This window comes from Abrus precatorius, unplaced genomic scaffold (genome assembly GCF_003935025.1).
Source record: "Abrus precatorius isolate BTA unplaced genomic scaffold, Abrus_2018 Scaffold8, whole genome shotgun sequence".
Classification (NCBI taxonomy): domain Eukaryota; kingdom Viridiplantae; phylum Streptophyta; class Magnoliopsida; order Fabales; family Fabaceae; genus Abrus; species Abrus precatorius.
Window position 1 is genome coordinate 2,991,210 of NW_020874428.1, and position 22,242 is coordinate 3,013,451.

Below are 22,242 nucleotides of genomic sequence, written 5' to 3' on the forward strand. Positions count from 1 at the left end.
AATTTTAAAGTTTAATGGTTCTTATCCACGGGGTAAAGTTAGAGTTAGGATAAATGAGATAATTTGACTGCTCTAAATTGGTGAAAAATGAAGAAGAAATATAACTTAGTTAATTGTAGAATCACACATTAAAAAGGAAAGAGTCAAAGAAAAATATTTTATAAATTATCTTTTTAGAACTACAATGAATATATTAACTTCCTCAGATACAATGACATCTACTTATTACACAATATAGTAATTCAATATTTTGTAAATGTTCACTAACAATATGTTAAGTTGAATTTAAAACTTTAAGAACCAAATTACATAACCTTTAAAAGTTGAAGGATTATTTTGAAAATTTACTCATTTTAAAATTGCTTTCATAATGAAGCTAAAATATTTTCTATAATACTTATATGCTTATGCTTCACTTGTTAAGAATTAAACAACTTTTTTTAAAGTAAGAGCACAAAAAAAGTAAAATTTATATACAACTAAAAGATGTAATGAAATTTGAATCTTCAAAAAAATTATCTTTACTCTAATATTAAAGAGTATTACAAAAATATATATATTTTTCAAAAGAAAAAAAAGAAAAGAAACTCAAGTACTTTCGTAATCGAAGAAGATAAAAGAGTTAATTCTAAATAATTTTTTCGTATAAATTTTATCCTATAAAAAAAATATGTATTAAAGTAACATAATATAATATACCCAATTTGTTATTTTAATACACATTAAATATAAAATAAAACAAAATAATTGTCTTATTATATCAAATTTATATTCAACTTATAAATATATAAATAAATATATATATATATATATATATATATATATATATATATATATATATATATTATCCTATCTTATTTATCAAACGTACTCTGAGCATACCTTATTAGTAGGCATTCGAGAAATTAGAAGCTACTAAAGGCTTAAAACATTGTTTTATGTTAATATTAAGTTAAAAATTTAGAAATGAATTTTATGAGGCAGTTGTTTATTTCCAAATTTCATATTTACTTATTTTTAGAGGTTAAATTTGATTTGTTTGTTAAAATTTAACTTGCAAAACTCGTTTCAGAGAAAAATAAAATAATATAAAAACCATGATCCCGTATCTGTTTGGATAAATTGTTTAACATGGCAATGCCTTGTGCCAACCAATGTTTTTATATTTGAAGTGAGGAAACCCCATATTGCCGCAACCTAGTACGGATCTTATCCATTTGTGTTTTTTTGTCCTTAACCTTAAGTGAAAGAAAATATTAAGTTATATTATTTATTTATAACAATTTCAAAACACTTTTTCTATAAAAGTATTAATTTTTTTTTATTTTTTGCCACGTTAATTGTTAACTCTTACCAATCAATATCTTTTAAAAATCATAATAGAATAATAAATGTACATTTAATAACATTTTAACTAATATCTTTTATGCTGATTATTTTATTTTACATTTTTTTTAATATGTCTCCTTTGTTGTATACTTTTTTTAAATTTATTTTATATGAACATAATTTGTCAAAAAAAAAAAAAAAAAAACTGGGCACATCATGATCACAATCCACCCCAGACACGTGCTTATTCTCATAAAAACAAAACATTAAGATAACGGACAGAGAGACACAGATTGCTTTAGAGAGAGAAACCTCGGATCCAAATTGTTGTTCTAATGTTCTTCTTCCTACATCAACTAACCATATCTATCTAATGTCCAACTCTTTTTTTCCCTTTGAATATGATATTTCACTGTGGATTGAGATTAGATTCCCACCACCCACTTTCTCTTCCCCTCTTATAACAAACTCTTTTGTCTTTTTTGATTGAAAGCTAAGTTTTCCCCCCTTCTCTTTCTATCAGATGGATTAAGTGTGCATGTGAAGACAATGACATTTCCCAGAAAGTGTTTCTTAAAGACCCAGCAAAAATCCATGCCTCTGATTCCTGAATACACACACTCCCTTCAATGCCATCCATCATGATCATTGCAATAGCAAATGATTTCCATTTGGTGGGGTTTCTGGGATCTTAAAAATTTGAGCTTGGATGCAATGTGGGTTGAATCAGTGCTGTTATAGCATACCCTCTTGGATCTTCTAGACAATGGCATTGTTCCGCAAGTTCTTCTATAAGAAGCCCCCTGATGGGCTTCTAGAAATCACTGAAAGGGTTTATGGTACGCTTTCTGTTACCTCATTCATTTTTGTGGGTGCGTTGGTTCTGGTGGAACTGAACAGTGTTGGCTTCTTCTGAGTGCAAATACCCAAATATCTCATCTTTATGTATTTTGTGTTGGTGGGGTGTTCTGGTATGTATGGCTTATTTTGCAGATTTGAAGTGAATAATGGGGATACTATAATGTGACCAATATTTGGTTCTGTTAGTGCAAATATTCCATCTTTTCTTTATGCATTTTGTGTTAGTGGGTTGTGGTATGTATGTGGCTCATTTTGCAGATTCACAGTGAACAATGGGGATTGTAAAACTTTTCTACGCTTTTGTTGTACAGTATGCAGTTATTATAGTCTAAATGTTAGTTGTGCAATAGGCTCTTTACATCTTGTTTGCAACTCAGCTGAATGGATGCTTTATTTCTTTAGGCAGTCAGTATTAATAAATTATGAATATTGTGCATTGATGATTGTTGGAAGCTGGTAATTGACAACTTGAGCTATACTTGCCTGATGACTATAATCTCTCAAAATTTGGGCCTTTTGATTTTAGAAACTTGCTACTTTGCTTATATGAGTGACATGTCATATTAGTTGGTAGTTGGTACATTTCATCATCTTAGAGAATTTTAATCTCATATATCTGTGATTGTGATTATTTTGTTGTTGCATTTGTAGTCTTTGATTACTGCTTTACCACGGATGTTATGGAAGAAGATGAATATAAAGTGTACATAGGGGGAATAATTGGGCAACTTCGTGATTACTTCCCTGATGCTTCATTTATGGTGTTCAACATGCGGGAGGGAGATAGCCAAAGCCAGATCTCAAACATTTTGTGTGACTATGATATGACTGTGATGGACTATCCCCGACAGTACGAAGGTTGTCCATTGCTTACCATGGAGATGATCCACCATTTCTTGAGGTCAGGTGAAAACTGGCTTCAACTTGGGCAACAAAATGTTGTCTTGATGCATTGTGAACGAGGTGGGTGGCCAGTTTTAGCATTTATGCTAGCTGCACTCTTGATTTATAGAAAGATGTTTACAGGGGAGCAGAAAACACTAGACATGATATACAAGCAAGCTCCTCGAGAACTTTTGCAGTTGATGTCACCATTGAATCCATTACCTTCACAATTGAGATATCTTCAGTACATATCAAGAAGAAATGTTGGTTCAGAATGGCCTCCTCTTGATAGAGCACTTACATTGGACTGTGTAATCATGAGACTTATTCCTAATATGGATGGAGAGGGTGGCTGCTGCCCTATATTTAGGATATATGGACAGGACCCTTTTATTCCTGCAGATCGGACTCCCAAAGTTCTCTTTTCAACTCCAAAAAAGAGCAAACTTGTCCGGCATTACAAGCAGGTTATACTTAAATCCTTTTACTCTAATTTAGTATGCCTTTTTACAATTCAAGCATGATCATAATTCAAGATAATGAACCTAACGCCCTTAGTTTTGTTTTTGCTACTTGTATTGAGGTGTTCTTTCCATTATATGTTTAATTATCTCAATTTCAACCATAAAAAATGCTGTGTACTTTTCTTAAATTGAACTGGCATACAGATACACTGATACAGACAGGAAGATAACATATATAAATACATATGGTAATCAAACTGTACATCGTTTCTTTGTTTTCTTAAAATTGGGTACTTTTATTGTAAAGTTACCGCGCTAACTGAAGGCGATGATTACCCAATATATTTAAATAAAATTAGAACCATGCCAATTCATTTGAAGCAGCATTTTAAATGTTTAATGTTCTATATAAATTGAGAAGGGGTTAATGTTGCAAAGTGGTGGTGGGGCTGGTGGCTTTGATGGGATATGAGGAGAGATGGTTTGAGCAGGAAATGGACCATCTTTGTTCATGAACAGAATGGATGATAACCTGTTGAGCTTTTAAGGAGAATACCTGCATGGAAATATTATCTTCCATGGGTTGCCAATCTAAACAAGAATTGAGAGTATGCCAATTATTTTGCTATGATTTGTTATATATACCATTCATTGCATGGGTTAATTATCTCTCAAAGTTGACAAATATTTGCGTAAAATGATCTAGTGAAATTCTCATGATTTGCATAAATACAATTGGTAATCAACATAAAATTATGTTAAATGCAATTACAATCTGGATATTTTGTTTATTCTTTATACTACACTGGATTTGATCAGTTGGCACTGATGAACTCAGTTCTAACTTAGAAGCAAAATGCAGTATCACTGTTTTTTCTTTCCTCTATTTATATTCCACCTACACAGGGTTCTTGAATAAAGATTTATTGTTTTCCCCATTTCCCTTTGTTTATTTATTTGTTTTTTGATTCATATTTGATACAGGCTGATTGTGAACTGGTTAAGATTGACATCCATTGTCATGTTCAAGGTGATGTTGTTTTTGAGTGTATTAGTCTGGACAGTGATTTGGAACGTGAACAAATGATGTTTCGGGTGATGTTTAATACAGCATTCATAAGATCAAATATTTTGATGCTTAACCGTGATGAAATTGACATATTATGGAATGCGAAAGATTACTTCCCCAAAAATTTTAGAGTGGAGGTATTGATCTCTCTTTCTCTCTTGTTTTTAATAACGATTAGTTATACAACCAAATTAATGTATATGGAATTATGCTGTATTTCTGGTTGAAGGTTCTTTTCTCAGATATGGATGCTTCGTCTTCTGTTATTTCAATTGATCTGCCGCGTATTGAGGAGAAAGAAGGCCTACCTGTTGAAGCATTTGCTAAGGTCAAGGAAATTTTCAGCAATGTGGACTGGCTAGATTCAAAGACAGAGGTAGTGAATGTTCTCCAACAAATAACGGCATCAAATATCCTTCTGGAAAGATTGGACAGTGGTGGTTCTGCTGGAGCAAACAGCTTGCTAAAGGAGTCATTGTCTGGAAAATTTAAATTTGATTCTAAGGAACTAAACAATACAAAGAATCTGACTTCTGAAGTTCAGGGGAGACTTTCTACATCCTCGTTGGAATCGTCCGGGGATACTCCTGTGAAAAATAAGACAGAACCATTAGAATCAAAGGTACTGTCAGAAAACAATGTTAAGACTCTTGAATGTTTAGGTCAGGGGAACCAACCTATTCCCTCATATAGGCTCTCAACAGATTCAGATTCTACTAAAAGTGACACTGAACTGTTAGAATCAAAACAATCATTGAAAAATGATCCCAAGTTTACTACTTCTATGGCTCCGGGGACACAATCTATCCCCTTAATTGAACCATTTATGGGTCCAAATTCAATAAACAAGGAGAGTGGGTTATTAGAATCCAAGGAAATGGACATTGAATCGTTATCATCAAAGGCACTTTTGGAAAGTGGCACCATGCATCCTACTCCTGTACCTCAGGGGAAACAATCTATTTTCTCAATTGAACCAATCACTGATGCAGATTCATTGAAAAAGAAGACTGATTTGTTAGGATCAGAGGAAAAAGGGCTTAAATCATTAAAGTTGGAGGCATTGTTGGAAAATGATAGAAGATTCAAATTTGAGCCAAAGCCACTGCCAGAATTTGATTCCAAATGTCCTACTTCTGATGTTGAAGGGAAACTTTTGATGTCCTCATTTGAACCATCTGACGATGCTCCTATGGAAAAGAAAAAAGAACCTTTAAAGGCACCACCTGAAAATAGTATCAAGACTCTTGCTTCCACTGGTCAGGGGAAACAGCCTATTCCCTCATTTGGACCCTCAGCAGATTCAAGTTCTCCTAAAGTGAAGATTGAATCATTAGAATCAGAGGCATTGGTAAAAAATGATACCAAGTTTCCTACATCTATGACTCATGGGGAGCAACCTATTCCCTTAATCGAACCATCTGTGGATGCAAATTCAATGAAACAGAAGATGGGACCATTAGAGTCAAAGGAAAAGGATACTGAATCATTAGAATCAAAGTCATTGTTGGAAAATGATGCCAACTGTCCTCCATCTTTGGCTCATGGGAAACAATCTATTCCGTTAATTCAACCATCCATAGACGCAAATTCAATGAAAAAGAAGATTGGACAACTAGAACAAACGGTGTTTTCAGAAAATGATATCAAGAGACTCACATCCACAATTCAAAGGAAACAAAACAGTCCCTTACTTGAATCACCCGCTGATGCAAACTCAATTAAAAGGAAGATTAAACCTCAAGAATTGCAGGTTGCTCTTCATCTTCCCACTCAATCTAAAATAATTTCACCACAGGTCCGTCCAGCTGTTCGATCTGCTTCAACTTCTAGATCTAACTCCTTGCAAGGTTCACCAGTAGCTATCTCAAGATATCATAGTGCACCATCAGCTCTTGGAATAACAACTGTGTTGCAGGATCATGCACCGATATCTCCTCCTTCTACTTTGTCTCCTTCAGTCTCCAAGTTGCCAAAATCAGTAGAGCCTAGTCCTGCAAGTGTTCCCCCAGCATCCTCACAACCATTGCTTTCATCTTTACCATCAAAATCTTCCATGGATGCTATTGCTTCTACTGAAAAGACTTCTGGACCCATTGCTCCTCCTCCTCCACCTCCACCTCCACCTCCACCTCCACCACTTCCACCCCCTCAACATGAACATACTTCAAAATTGATGCAATCTGTCGTCACACACCACCCTGAAAATGCAATGAATGATAAAGGTCAAAAATCAATAGTTAGTCTTCCTCCTCCTCCTCCTATGCCACCTCCATTTCCTCAACATGAACCCACTTCAAAATTGATGCAATCCATTGTCACATATCACCCTGAAAATACAATGCATGATTTAGATAAGAAATCATTGGTTAGCCCTCCTCCTCCTCCTCCTCCACCTCCACCTCCACCTCCAACTCTTTCTTCTCCATCCTTTGCCATGGAGAGCTCATCTTTATCCCATCCTCTACCCTCCTCCCTTCCAGTGACATCGGATTTCAAAGATTCATTTAAAGGTCCTTCTTCCTTTCCTTCGCCTCCACCTCCCCCTCCGCCGCCGCCATCTTCAACTGAACAGGCTTCATCATCTTCAATACCTCCTCCTCCTCCGCTGTCTGGGCTTCCTTCTTCAGCTTCCCACACTCTTTCTTCTCCATCAAGTATAAACAAGTCTGGCACGCCTGGCCCTCCTCCCCCGCCTCCACCTCCTAGTCTTTCTAGCACCACACCTGGTTCTATTCCAACACCATCAGTACCACCACCTCCTCCTCCTCCAGCTTCTGCATCCAACAATTCTTCATCTAACCAGTCCACAAATGTTCCACCTGTACCCCCACCACCTTCCCCTGCTGCCACCGGGTTATCAAAACCTGGCACTGCTGCACCTCCAGTTCCTGGACCACCTTCTGCTCCATTAGGTGCAAAGGGACGTGGCCTGTTGCGTGCTAATCCCAAAGGTCAGTCTCAGACTAAAAGGAGCAATCTGAAACCTTATCATTGGTTAAAATTAACAAGGGCCATGCAAGGAAGCTTATGGGCTGAGACACAGAAACTTGATGAGTTTTGTAGGTATGAGTTGTATGCTAAGATTTTGTTTTTCTTTTGTTATAAAAGTTTGAGCTTATATGAATTATGGTCATTATTTACTATTGTTACTATTTTTGTGTTAGGGCTCCAGAGTTTGACATGTCAGAACTTGAGAGCCTGTTCTCTGCAGTTGCTCCAAATTCTGATGACGGAAAAGGAGGAAAATTAAATCGCCGTGCCTCGGGGCAAAAAGTTGACAAAGTTCAATTGGTGTGCCATTTTTTTCATTAATACTTGTACTGTAATTTAGGCGACTTAACTTGGTTGTTGTAAATAACTTTTACTAAAAATTACTAAAGTTTACTAATATCCACTGCTAGTTAAAACGATGGGTAGCTTTACTACATCTTCATTTTTTGACCCAAAATGTCCAAAAAAGTCCTTTACTCATTCTAATGTTTGTTAATTAAACCAATTAAAACATTTAGTTTTAAAAACAAAATTGTTAGAAATTGACATTTTTAAATAACTACATTACATTTTACTCCACTGCTTTTCTGGAGTGTGCACATCTATGTATAATATTTTTCATTTTAGGAACTGAATGATAATTTTATTTTCTTTTTCATTAGTGAATTGATTTTGATCCACCTGTGTAGGTTTTCTTGGCCTTCTGGCTCATATGTCTAATGCCTTTCATTGAGGCTAAAGTTTTTCTGTTGAATCCTTGTCAGGACTTCTTATAGAACAAGAGCTCTTGCTAAAAGATTCATGTATTTTGCAGATTGAGCTCAGGCGGGCATATAACTGTGAGATCATGCTTACGAAAGTCAAAATCCCTTTGCCTGACTTGATGGTGAGATATTTCTTATGGTATTTATTCACATGTAAATGGAACATTTTAATTTGAATTTATGTCCCTGGAAAGTTCATGACAATTCAGTCACTGTTTTAAACATTCCTAAAATAGTAACTGCTTAAGGAATAGATAATCCAGAATAATTTGTCGTCACGACTGGGGAAAATTATCCTCTGTAGTGACATTTCCACCGCATTAAATCTCATCCATCAAATATATATTATTAAAATATAAAATTTTATTAAATAATATATTTTAATAAAATTTAAAGGCTGGATTAAACACTGCACATCTTTGCAGTGAAGTTTCCACTTGAGAGGATCTTAATCCCACAATTGGGGAGTGGCAGATCTAGGATACTAGATCAACAAGGGCAATTTAATAAAAATAAAAATAATGATAATTATCATGATATGAAGATAGATATATAAATATTTATTATGATATAAATTTTATAAAAAAATAAGTTTTGGTTTAATCTTAGTAGGTTTAAATATATAATTGAATTTAAGTTTAATGAGTTCAAAATTGTAAAGATAAAGAACCTAGTCCTAATGAGTTTAAATACAATTGAATTTGGGTTAGTGGATTCAAAATTATAAAAATAGGGGTTGCAAAATATAAAAAAATTGTGTTTTTTATTTTTAGTTTTTGCTGAAATGAAGGGGTGCATTTCCCACCCTCAAATGAATATAGGTCTTCCACTGCAACGGGTACATTTTGACATAGAAAGTAGTTACTCTACTATGGTGAGCTGAGATTTTGGCTTAGTTGATGTTCAATTGCAAGTGTAAAGTTTTGCTGAAGTCTCATCATCGGCTTATGAGTATATCTGTTATGGCATCAGAGCAGTATGCTTATGCTCTGATGTTATGACTGCATTAATTTAAATATATGGCCTTGATTTTATATTTTACTTTGAAATAATAAATTCATTTTTTTAAATGCTTTTTCTTCTTTTTAGATGAGGCTATGGTCTTGACACATTTTCATTTTATTTTTTATGTAAAGTAATTGAGAGAAAAGATATAATAGTCTAAAAGATGACAAATTGTCCTTAAACAGCAGAATGATAATAAATAAATAAAGTTCATGAGCCTTAAAAATCCCTTCTCTCTCTATGCATAGCTGGTAAAGAGTTATTATGAAAACCATGGGTGATACTCACAAACGGAGGAAAAGCTGGATCCCAAAGAAGATGCATGTTTCACACTAATTATTATACTTCACAACATAAGTAACATATGTGATTTATTTGTTCCAATATTTTTCTCATGGTCGAAAGGTATAATAAAATGGCCAAGCCTAACCCAAACCAACCATCACAAGATTGATTTAGGTTGGGTTTACAATGCATGGTCAATATAGGTTGAGTGCTCCTAGTGTTAGCCTGATTTATTCAATTTACTGTCTTATAACCTTCTAGTTCAGACACAATTTACCCTTTGAACACCCTTAAATTTGAAAATGAATGTAATTCCCTTGTATTATGGCTGTTGGATATTCAATAATGTAAACCTGGGCAGCTACCATTTTGAGTTAGATGATACCTGAACAACTGTGATTATATTGACAACCAAATGAAATAAAAGAAAGGATTAAATTTTTTTAACTTTATTTCATGAATTGTGCTTGCATTTATTATGTCATTTTGAAGGGGTTGTAATACGATCCCAAGCAACAAATATAAAAGTGAAACAAAGAATTGAAGAAGAAAATAGACTTTGATCCTGTATTAATGACAAAAGAAGAAATATAGTAAGAAGGATGACTCCTTACTGCCCAGAGCAATGCTACTAATAGAGAAACCACTAAGTTTCCTCTACCCAAGATATCAGAAAAACAGCCCCCCTTCCACAACCTCACATCATTCCCTAAATAACAGAAAGATATCCCACTCTCTCTCCTCTAACTGCCTGCACCCCCTTCTCTCATGCGATGTCAGCTCCTCCTCTTTTCTTCCGTGAGTACACTAACAATTTCTTAAGGAATGACTTTGTCTCATGGGCCAATGGCTCAATAGGACCAATCTGGAATTGGGCTCTATCAGGTTGCATAAGCTATAATTTTGTGTTAATTATGAAATTTCTTATGTTGTTATTGTCTTATTATTATATTAAACTTTTAGTTCAATAATTTGTCGTATTTATTAACTCAGAACCAGCGAAGTGCTTTGAGTTAAGCCATTTTCTTTTCCTGATGCATTTTTATAAAGTAAATATGATAGTCATCTTATTTTTCGCTTGTTTTAAAAGTGTTGTTGTCATTGACTGCTTCTTGTGGTGCTTATTTATAATCATATAATTAATTTCCTACTTGACTATTGAATGCCCTTTTGTTTTGAATTATCAATGAAAATCCCAAATTTAAACAACTCAGTTAATCAGAAAGGAATGCCTTGTATCACAGAGAAACATGCCAATTTCTAATAGTTCTCGCACATGCTTTACACCATTGTCTTTAGAGTGCTGTGCTTGCATTGGACGATTCAGTATTAGATGTTGATCAAGTTGAGAACCTCATAAAGTTCTGTCCAACCAAAGAAGAGATGGAATTGCTCAGGGTATCAAAACTTTTCTTCTTCATCAACCAGAACTTTATTTCATTGGGTTAGCATGAATAACTTTGTAACAATCTATGTTTATTTGAGCCATAGCAATACTTTATATTATGCAGGGCTATACTGGAGATAAGGACAATTTGGGAAAGTGTGAACAGGTGAGTGGACATTTAATGTTTGTGCCTCTTTTCTTTAACTATTTTTCTCCCCCACTTCAGGCAACTTGTGGTTAGATGACTAGTCAGTCTAGTGTTAATGGAACAATAAAAAATTGATCAGTATTCCCTGGTGACTCATACAATTGACTGTCAATTTTTTTCAATGCAGATCTGTGTATAAACTTTTACAGCCAGTGTTTAATTTTGAGATAGTATTTAAATATGAGTTGAAACTCTCCAAATTTGGCTAACTTGGTATATGTAGTTTTTGGAAATCACCTTCAAGATTGATTTTTTTTCTCCCCTTCTATTTTGTTCTTATTTGCTTTTGCATTTTGTGATAGTTCTTCTTAGAATTAATGAAAGTGCCAAGAGTGGAAAACAAGCTAAGAGTTTTCTCTTTCAAGATGCAATTCCGCTCCCAGGTCAGAAGACAACAATGAAATGCCTTTGTTTATTAAATAATTAATTTTTCTCACCATTAGAAATTTAGCTGCTCTGGTTCCCTTTGCTACATAATATTCATGTAGGTTTCAGAGCTTAGAAGGGACTTGAATATTGTAAATTCTGCATCTGAAGAGGTAAGTCATACATATTTTTCTTAAATACTTTATTTTCCGTTTCAATATCTTTTTCTCTTCATATCCTTTAGCATGTGTATCAGATAAGGAATTCAGTCAAGTTGAAAAGAATCATGCAGACCATTCTTTCTCTAGGAAATGCTTTGAACCATGGAACTGCAAGAGGTGATTTAAAGCTTTAGCATTCACCATTTCACTATCACAAAGCATTATGGGTAAACAACCTATAAAAAGTTAAAAATGAAGCATGAATTTTCCAGTTACTCTTAAGTCATAAATTATGTGCATTCTGTAGTTAGTGTTTGACATTTACTCTTGGTCTATTGATGAATATAATTTTATTGGAACAAATCATTGTAGCCTTGATTTCTCTCTTACTAGTTAATTTGTATGATTATTAGGTTCTGCTGTTGGGTTCCGATTAGATAGTCTCCTTAAACTCACGGATACACGAGCCAGAAACAACAAGATGACTCTCATGCATTACCTTTGTAAGGTACATGCCTGATATCGTTCAATTTCAATATGAATTTTTCATGCACAAAAAGTTTTCTCCTCTGGAAAAACCGTAAGTAAAATTATCTTGTTTTCTGAAAAACATCTTCATTTCTTAGTGTTATATTGCTGTATTGATTGGTGAAATGCTCTAAGTAATAAATTTAATTGAGTACTTCATAGTTTATTCTAAGATTTCCTTGGCATATAATTTGTCTGTTTGCCTGTGCATATGTTGACAAACTTCCATTGAAGTTATTTGTTTTCTGCTACTGATTAAATTGTAAAGTTATGACAACGACTATCTATCACTCTCCTTTTCCCCTTGTGCGAAAATAAGAATTGAGAATGGATTGGGCCCAATTAAAGTGCATAAGCTAGAGGGGTGAAGGATTGTCCAATTCATTATAAGGAGTACTTTGACCTTATACTTAGCCAATGTGGGATCTTTGGAGTATGAAGTTTTCAAGATTGGACATCTAAAGGTGGTCCAAGGACTAAATAGGTCTAATGTCATATTAGAATTGTGAATAGATTAACCTAACTTAACCCCAAATGCTAACTCAAGGACAGAGGATTCTTGAATTCTAATTTTAAGATTAATTATTTATTTTTTGAGGTTTTCTCTTCAAAGAAGAAAAACAAAATAATTCAGAATGTAACAAGATTGAAAGTATTAAAGGATAGATGTATTTGAAAGAAAAGAACCCATTACGGTAGAAAGTCCTGATTCATATGGAGGATATCATTTTCTTTTCAAGATAAACATGCATCTCAAGTATCACACCCTCTTGGCTTGCTGAGAAGAATTTGAATTTCTTTTTTTGGGCATTAAGCAATGGAAATGCACTGAAATCTGAATCTTTAGAAGCCTTCCTCTTGTGGTACCAAATTGTTCTGATGATGCTCACTTTGAGTCATCGCAAAAAAATATGGTCAAATTGTAGTAACACTGATTGCAATGTGGACGTTTCGTATTTCTTTGCTTATTAAACCCTTAGAATTAACTTGATGCTAAAAAATGTGACACTATTTGTTTGTAGATAAATGTACCTATCGAAAAGTAATAAAGGGTTTTCAAATTAAAAGTTTTTAAGTTATCGTCTCACTGAGATTATTTTCAAGTATCAAGAATAATTTAATTTGATTGTTTAAACGTAACGAGATTATAACGGATAAAAACAGAGTTTAATTTTAATAATAAATTAAAAGAACAGTAATAAAATATATGAGAGAAATCAGATAAGATGAGCCTAAGATCTTATGCAATGTCAATATTCTTTTTCCTGAGCAAATATCTCCAATGATCATGCAAGGTAATTGGTCAAGAAAGTATGAAGATCTTATGAGTTTGTTAATTCAATAACGGCTGAAAGAAAATAATTAAGTATGATTAATCTAGTCTCTTATCTAGTTCTATCCTATAGTTTTATTAATTATATGTGATACGATCACCTACAGTGCAACTAACTATGAGATGCTAAGAGTGATCAAATCTTAACATACATAATATAATCCAATAGAATAAAACAAAACATTAAAGAAAAATCAATACTAACATTAAAGTAAAAATCATATGAAGTTTGTAGTAGGATCTACCATAACTTTTAGTTACTCATAACAAAATAAACTACGAAGAATGTGCTAAATAAACCCATAACTACAAAGAAAAATTCAAACAAAAAAAATCCAGAAAGGTAGAAGACGAAGAGAGTTCTCGTTCTCCGAAAGGGCGCTCAATCACTTGTTTGGACTCCAAGGGAAAGCTTGTCGTCTTTGCCAATGATCTCCAATGACTCTCAACGATAAGTTTGGATAGAACTATGAAGGGGAAAAATGTGTGTAGAAAAGTGGAAGTGTCAAGTGTGAAGTATAAGGCCTCTTTATATAGACTGTGTCTTGAGTTTTCAATTGGTTGAGTTCTATCTTTTCAAATCAATTTTATCCACAATCAGAATCTTAACTTGAAACTGCTCCAAATTTTTATTTAAGTTTAAATTTTAAATTCAAAATTTAAACTCAGATTCACATAGCACTGCCAAAGACTAAAAATATTTAATTTTTATTTAGAATATCTTCATAATGCACTAATAACAACTTCTAGCTAAAATGCAATAATTAATAACATAATTAGTGTAAATATATATAAAATAGAGTTTAAGTGTATAAATATAAGTTATAAAATATATCAAAATATGAACTTATCACTATTTCATAGTAGTTCTGAGAGATTAAATGCTGATGTATGTTTTGTCTACAAAATTTCTCTCATTGAGCTTATCAGCCCATGGAAGTCTGAGTGAATTTTTCTATTTTGGGACAGTGTTTTCCTTTGAAATAAGTCAGATTGTACTTGTTGTGATGATTGACAAAATGTAGGTGCTTGCTGAAAAGCTTCCAGAACTATTAGATTTCCCTAAAGACCTAGTAAGTTTGGAGGCATCAACCAAGGTATCTTGGTTTATTCTACTCTCATATAAGGTGGTTTCAGTTCTTTCTCCTTTGGATTTTGATGTATGCTAAGTTATAAGCATGTATTCCATACAGATACAACTGAAATATTTGGCAGAGGAAATGCAAGCTATTAGTAAAGGACTGGAGAAAGTAGTTCAAGAATTGACTGCATCAGAGAATGATGGGCCTGTGTCAGAAAGCTTCTGCCAGGTACAATATGGCGCAGGTCATCTAAATACTTCAATCAAATTGAACTGATCCAAACATCTGAATTCTGACGATTTGGATTAAAATATTAATGTAGAAGCCTGGGTTAGGGCCTTAGGCTAAACAAGCTACAAACATCAATGTAAATATTGGCATGCTAAACATTGACATGCTATAAGCAAAGGGTGCATTTGAAAGCACCTCCTTTTCTGAATGAGAATATGACAATACGGATGTTTAAATTTATGTTGGCTTTTAATATTGTGACAATGGAACTCCAAAGCTACTATTGCAACAGATTATGCAAATCTGGGTCAGTTATGCTGCATCATATATAGGATTAACAGTGATGTGAAGGATCCCAGAGGCATAGTTACCCTTCTATTATGGTTATTCAGAACTTATCCGAATTATAGACTTCTTTGTCCTTAACAGTGATAAATGTTTTTCTCTACTTTGAGTGATTTTATCTTTTATTTATTTATTGGTAATGTTCAGATTCTGAAGGAATTTCTTTCTGATGCTGAGGCTGAAGTTAGATCTTTGGCTCAACTTTATGCCAATGTGGTATGGATTTAATTCTTTCCTTTTGAAGATAGTTTTTTTAGCTTACATGATTTATTCTAGGTATGACGAGGGATGTGTCTGATTTTCTGAATCTGTATGTACCAGGGTAGAAATGCAGATGCATTGGCTTTATACTTTGGAGAAGATCCGGCACGCTGCCCATTTGAACAAGGTAACTAGCTATTTTTAATCAGTCTACATTATCATTTATTGTTCCACTGTTGCCGGTGTTCTCTTTCAAAAACCTAGTTTAGAATTTGTTGTGGATCTCAGGGGACTTCAGTATGATTCGTAACTTTAAGGACACCAATTTTGCACCCTCTGCAGCATCATTATTCCATTTTTTTTTATGCTAAAGAAGTGTTGCAAAAGAGAAAAAACTGCAAACATAATATAATTATCAAAATTTGAAATTAGATTAAATCATAATACTGCAGTACTGTATACCACCTTATCCGAAAATAACCACTTTCAAAAATCAAAATGGAATTCTCTAGTGAAAAGCCTTCCTAAGATTTCTGAAAGCTTTTGTCAATATGAGCATAGTTGAATCAATATGATTGTGATAGAAAGAAAACCATTGTTTTCACCATGGCAACCTCTGGGCATTTGATTTCTTTTCTTTTCTTTTCTCTAGTTGTATCTACTCTCCTCAACTTTGTGAGAATGTTCGTTCGAGCACATGAAGAAAATTGCAAGCAGCTTGAATTAGAGAAAAAGAGAGCAGAGAAGGAAGCAGAAAATGAGATGTTGAAACTGGCTGCTAAAAAAGAGCCTGAAAATATGATAAGAACCACCATCAAGAGTGGGAATATTAAGTGATCAGATTTCCTTTTTAATGGCCTCAAGCTGTTAAAGAGATATGTTCCACAGTGAAAAAGTTGCCATGTGTTTGGATGAAGAAAACAATTTGAACAAGTGCAAAATCACCTTGTTCTTGGCTGCATTATTAACATTGATGATCACCCAACAACTGAAGTTCTCTAATGCGAGAAATGTAATGCTTGTGGCATAGATTATATTCATTTTAAGTAGTAAGCCTTCTCAAAGCTCGTTTTATGCTAAGATGTATACACAAGTGGACATGAGTTATTACATTGATTTCATCTCAATTTGTTCCATGTCCAGCAGAAAAGCAGTTTCATGGTGTTCATTTCAGTGAGGCATGGTGAACTATTTTGGTGTACAAAGTATGTGATATAGTTTTGCCCTGCCAGTCCAAAATTTTGGGTACTCATAATAGCAATGTAAATGCTGATCCAGTGATATTTTTATTTTTTTCACATGAGATAGAGTAGTATTTAAGTTTTATTTTAACTTGAGAGCACTTAGAAGGCACCTATACTGAGTTTTCAGTTGAAGCCCTTATGCTCTACATGCACTGGTGAAGACAAATGCTTTGTAAATATTGTGGTATTTGTTAGAATACAACTTATTCATTTTACTGATCCATCCGTTTATTTGAAGTTCTCATTTAGTAACTGCTTTATTTTATTTGTCCATTTGGTTTAGAGTTTTATAGAATTAATTTTTAACAATCGAATGTGATTGAAATGCATGTATAAATTTGAACCACAGATACATTAGAACATGTGTTTTTCATTAAAAAAAATATGAAAATTAATATTGTAACTTTGAAACGAAGGGTGTGTCTATTGCTATTCTTAAGTATCGATTGTCTTTTTTATTTAAGTGAATTTTGTCTAAAATGTCATTTTTTATTTTATAGTCATATTAATAGTAAGGGTATTTCACATAAAATTTCTTAAATAAAAGTACCAATAAAAGCATAAAAGTGATAATAGACACTCCATGAAACGAACAAGGATTTACTATGCATCAAATCTCAGCCATTTTTTCTATTAAATAGCCCTTGGAGGAATACTTGTTTATGACCAACTCTTGTGTCTCATTTGTGCCATTATTTTACATCTTCAAATGATCAAATGAAGTAATAAGCTAAGGTAAAAAACGTAGCACTTATATTCCTAATCCTACATTATGCATTGAAATTAAGGAAATTTTCCTCACTTTTCAGTGCTACCAGCCTACCATTTACTGAACTAAAAGCCATCTTTACACTTGCATATTGGCTTCGGGGTTGGGGACAAAAATGATACATCTCACTCTTCAGGAAGATCCAAATTGAGGTTTAGACCTTGTTGCTTTTGTTGGCCAGTGATGATGCGGGCAACTGCTTCAGCTAACGCCAGAGTGAAATCAGGATCTTTGATTAGAGAATTTACATATTCTTCAATTTTGATGTTGCTTCCAGTTTCAAACTTTTGCATGGCATCCTCAGAAATTTTCCTATCTGTTTGAGTACAACTAGAAAGCGCAAAGTCAATGTTCATTGCCTCTTTGTCATTTGGTATGCTTGTCAGAGGCAACTTGTTAGCAACTAATGAGCCTTTAGGTGTTGATGAAGATGGTCGCAATGACTCATGAAGGACACCATGGTTGTGTTCTCCGTCATAAGTTGCAACAAGGATAGAATTATCATGTATGCATCTTTGCACCTGAAATGATTAATTGTAGTAAGGTTAAAGGGTGTCTTAAAACCACAATTATGTCGCCAAATTATTCATTAAAGTGGGTTTGGATAGAGAGTTTTAAAATTTTGGAGAATATAATATCAATAATGAAGAATAACTAAAATGTGAATTAAATATGAAAAAGATTATAAATGATCAATATAAAGAAGTTAAATATATTAGAGGACATTTTAAATTTTCTCTAAAAACGTGTCATTTACAATTCTTTGTACTTCATATAAAAAATTTTAACTAAAATTCTAAAATATTTTAAAAATATTTTATTTTTAATCCAAATTCATGTAATCTAATAATTTAGAATTCTTCTCCCCAAACGCAACATAAAATTACACAAAATAAACACACTGAAAACCAATAATAACCTTGCAAGTTTCTTGAAATCATACATGTACATGATGAAAAAGAAATGGATTGTAATCTTAACTTTACACCTAACTGTTGACTACAAAAGTTTGTATTTCCTCTCGATCAGTTCCCTAATTGTGTAATCATATGTCAATGTATATATAATATTACACATGGCCTAGTTGTTTATATAAGCATTTTATTAACTTGTGCTTTCATTTATTATACTATTTTAAATCATCATAATGACATAAAGTCATCTGTATTGCTTAAACAAAATAGAACCAAATGAAATTATGATATGTTAATACAATAAACCTTCTTTTTGGCTGGGCAAATAGGAGCCATGGAGCACCTGAAGTAAGCTCTAGGTGAAGCATTTTCTTTGGTAACCTTCTGCCCATACTTCCTCCACTGATAGCCGTCGTTAATTATCTATATTCCCAAAGGAAAATTTGTATAAACATAAAGAAGTTGGGCATTATAATAATTGAAGTAATTTGATGGTTACAGAACCAAATTAGTGCTAATGGGGCATAGCATACCAAACTATCATCCTTGGGGTGTGTTTTGACAAAGATTTGTTGTGGTTTTTTAGTTGTTGGAAACTCTAGTCTTGCTCTCTTGTTTGTATCAAAATGATTTGAGCTCATGCCCTTGTTTTCTACCTTGTTGATCTCTTGAAGTTGGGTCTCAAACTTTGTGCACTTTCTGGTCAGAACTTCAAGCATCAGTTTTAGAGCAGTATTCTCCTCTCTCAACTTTTGTAACTCCGCTTTCAGAGTTTCCACCTAATCATCAAACTTTGTTTGTTATAATCTTTTAAGCATTAGCTACATATGTTTTCATCCTTATATAAAAAATGTTCACTAGAATAGTTTCATATTCAGTATGTGTTTCTGAATCTCTCTACACACACATATATATCTATAGACAGATATGGTTATGGTATACAAAAACAAGAGTAAGAAGCAAAGAAAAAGGAGGAACCAGCTAGTATACCTTATGATCCATTGTGATAGTAGGTTGAAGAGTTAAACGACCTTCAATCACAACTGAGAATTTATCTTTATTAATTGAAAGTGTGATAAGACAACAATAACAAATAATGGAGGAGCCTTTTAATTTTTTATAGAAATTAGAACAGAATGGGGGTGGTTGAAGGTTGAGTAAGATGAAAGGAAATCTATTCATTTATATATGTGGCCAAAACTCTCCAACCTCTGGCCCTTGCTTTCTTTAATAATTCTTCTGCCCCTCACATGAAAAGCAATATAATGTTTCTTCTTAACAACTTTAGAAGTGTCTCTTTTATTTTTTTAAAGTGTATTATATATATATATATATATATATATATATAAACATATATAAAAAAAAACTAAAATAATTGAAGATAATATTATATACAATATAAATTCTTAATGTTCAAATGATACATCTGTATGAAAAGAGAGGTGGCCAGAGTAGGGTCTTAGTTATGAGTGAATTTTTCAATTCAACTCCATGTGTTAGAAAAATATAGAGTGATTGGATTTATGTACTAAGATTATTGCTATGAACAGTTTCACAATGAGCCAATATTTTCTACTCCTATAACGTATGCAGAATGATGTAATCCCTCGATGTCACAGGCATGACACTTGCCGTTTGAAAAGAAAGTTTTATTTTCCTTTTCATCATAATGTCTCCAACGTGTTCCTGGGTTCCAAGATAATTAATAGACTCATTTTAAGTCTTTGATTATTATGCATCATTTGATAGCGACTCTACATATACAAGCAAATATGTAATAATAACAATTCACCTCATTTTATATAATTATTTTATCGTATATAAATTTCATAATTCTGGGACATATAAGCTACAATATGTAAAGATAAATGAAAAAAAAAATCCATTTTCCAATTTCATATCGCATGGTCCATGTTTTCAGATTGATGTATAAAAAGGTCAAGGTTTTCCAGATGTACAATGACTCAGTGCAATTGTCTTTAGTGCCTTAAGATGCGGGTGACGAGTTGAATTTGACACGCAAGACTAGTGACATATTCATCGAATGGCTTAAAATGTGAAGAAAATCCAAGAGCAACCACCAATGAACATAAGGGTCGAGCATCGTGAACATGAACCGAATTTTCTCTTCAAATTAACAAGATCCTAATGCTTGGGCAGAAACTAGAAGTTGCCACTCATTTCATGAACTCTCTTTGAAAAAAAAATCATGAAGATAGATTGAAACTCATCAAAAAACATTTGATTGTATTTTTGGTTGATTTACGTATCAATTGATGCGCAACGTAATTATTTGGAGAAAGAAATGACAAATTATTTTCATCCATCAAACTTTAACAGATGTTAACTGGATGAGAATAAAGGGTTGAATTATATAATCTTAAGGATAATTAACTTATTTACTTAATAAATTATAATATACAATATTTACAGTTTTCTTACTTCTCTTTTATTTCATTTTTCTAAATTTTCTATTTCTACCACATTAAATTATTTATCATATTTATACTTGTTTCTTTTCTTACTTCACAGTAAGTATACACATCTAATGAGTGTGTATAATGATTATTTTTCTTAGTTTATACTCAGAAATCCCGTTTAGATATGATTAAGAAGAAGAGGTTTTAGACTTTGATGTAGCCAAACGGTAATATCCATAGAAATAGGAACATTGGAGTCCCCCCTGGTAGCGCGTTGAAACACTTTCGATGGGCGGCGCAAGAATCAAGAGTCTTTGTTTACACTGAAAATTCATTGGTTGTGGAAGCCGACAAAACCTCACACTGTAAACGACAATAAATAGTAATTACTGTAAGTGGAATACAATCCATGCACGTAACTCGACTTGAACTTTCCCATCGTCCTCACATCCCCACCGTTGTTTTGATAATTTTATTTCACTTATTTTTATTATCATTTTATATAATTAATAAATTATTATTTTTTATAATTTTATGCTTAATAATTAATATATGTTTCAAAGAAGATAATAAACGAGTAAAAAATAATTTAATGCAATAGATAGATAGGAGTATGATAAGAAGTTAAAAAATCCGAATATTAAAGCACGTGGAACTTGGACAAAAAATGCAAGATTTTGATTCTTCATGCGATTAATAAATTGTATTTTGTATTTGTTCACGTATGCCTTTTCATTCTTCATGTGAATCACGTGACATGGATATTTATGGCTCCCATTTATTATATTTACCCCATCTCATGTGTGAAAACAAACATTTGAAGATATTTTCATTAACGAAAAAAAGTATAAAAAATAATAATTTATATTTTACTAACTTTTGAAAAATTCTCTTATTTAATTTTTCTAAAATTTGAAAAGATAATTCTTTTTAACTTGTAAACAATTTTTATTTATTTTTTATAATTTTAGAAAAAACAACTTAACCTAAAATTTTATGCAAACTTAACCTACATAATTTACGGTTGATAAGTAAATAAAAATTTTATAAGATATAATTGAAAGTTTATAACTTTAAATATTTGATTGAATTAAAATTATTTAACATAAAATTAACTAAAATATATTAAATAACTGAAAAAAATACATCATGTTAAATTAATATATTGTGACAATTAAATAAGGAAAGAAATCTAAGGTTTGCACTTGTATATAATTTGTTTAAAAAGAGAAGAGTGAAAATGAGATAAAATTATTAGTAGTGATAAACTAAATTTAATTTTAATAAAAAATTTTAATTATCAAATATTTTATTATTTATATTTACTTTTTAGTAGTTACTAATATTAACCAAACAATTATCAAATAAGTTTAAAAATATTAAAATAAATCCAAATA

At 32.5% G+C, this 22,242-nt stretch overlaps 1 protein-coding gene and 1 pseudogene across 1 annotated transcript; one reads left to right on the forward strand and one right to left on the reverse strand.

The window, feature by feature from the left end:
• The first annotated feature begins 2,095 nt into the window (after positions 1 to 2,095).
• Positions 2,096 to 16,550, forward strand: LOC113848213 (formin-like protein 18). Its single transcript, XM_027477624.1, is given in 19 exon segments — positions 2,096 to 2,168; positions 2,842 to 3,578; positions 3,580 to 3,610; positions 4,453 to 4,745; positions 4,838 to 5,867; positions 5,910 to 7,674; positions 7,776 to 7,902; positions 8,417 to 8,488; positions 10,956 to 11,054; positions 11,168 to 11,209; positions 11,554 to 11,634; positions 11,740 to 11,790; positions 11,874 to 11,955; positions 12,192 to 12,286; positions 14,665 to 14,736; positions 14,833 to 14,949; positions 15,445 to 15,513; positions 15,619 to 15,685; positions 16,151 to 16,550. Coding segments are annotated over 19 exon segments (5,088 nt in total). The 3' UTR covers positions 16,336 to 16,550.
• A 1,086-nt stretch (positions 16,551 to 17,636) lies between these two features.
• LOC113848219 lies at positions 17,637 to 19,427 on the reverse strand (annotated as a pseudogene).
• Positions 19,428 to 22,242: the final 2,815 nt, after the last annotated feature.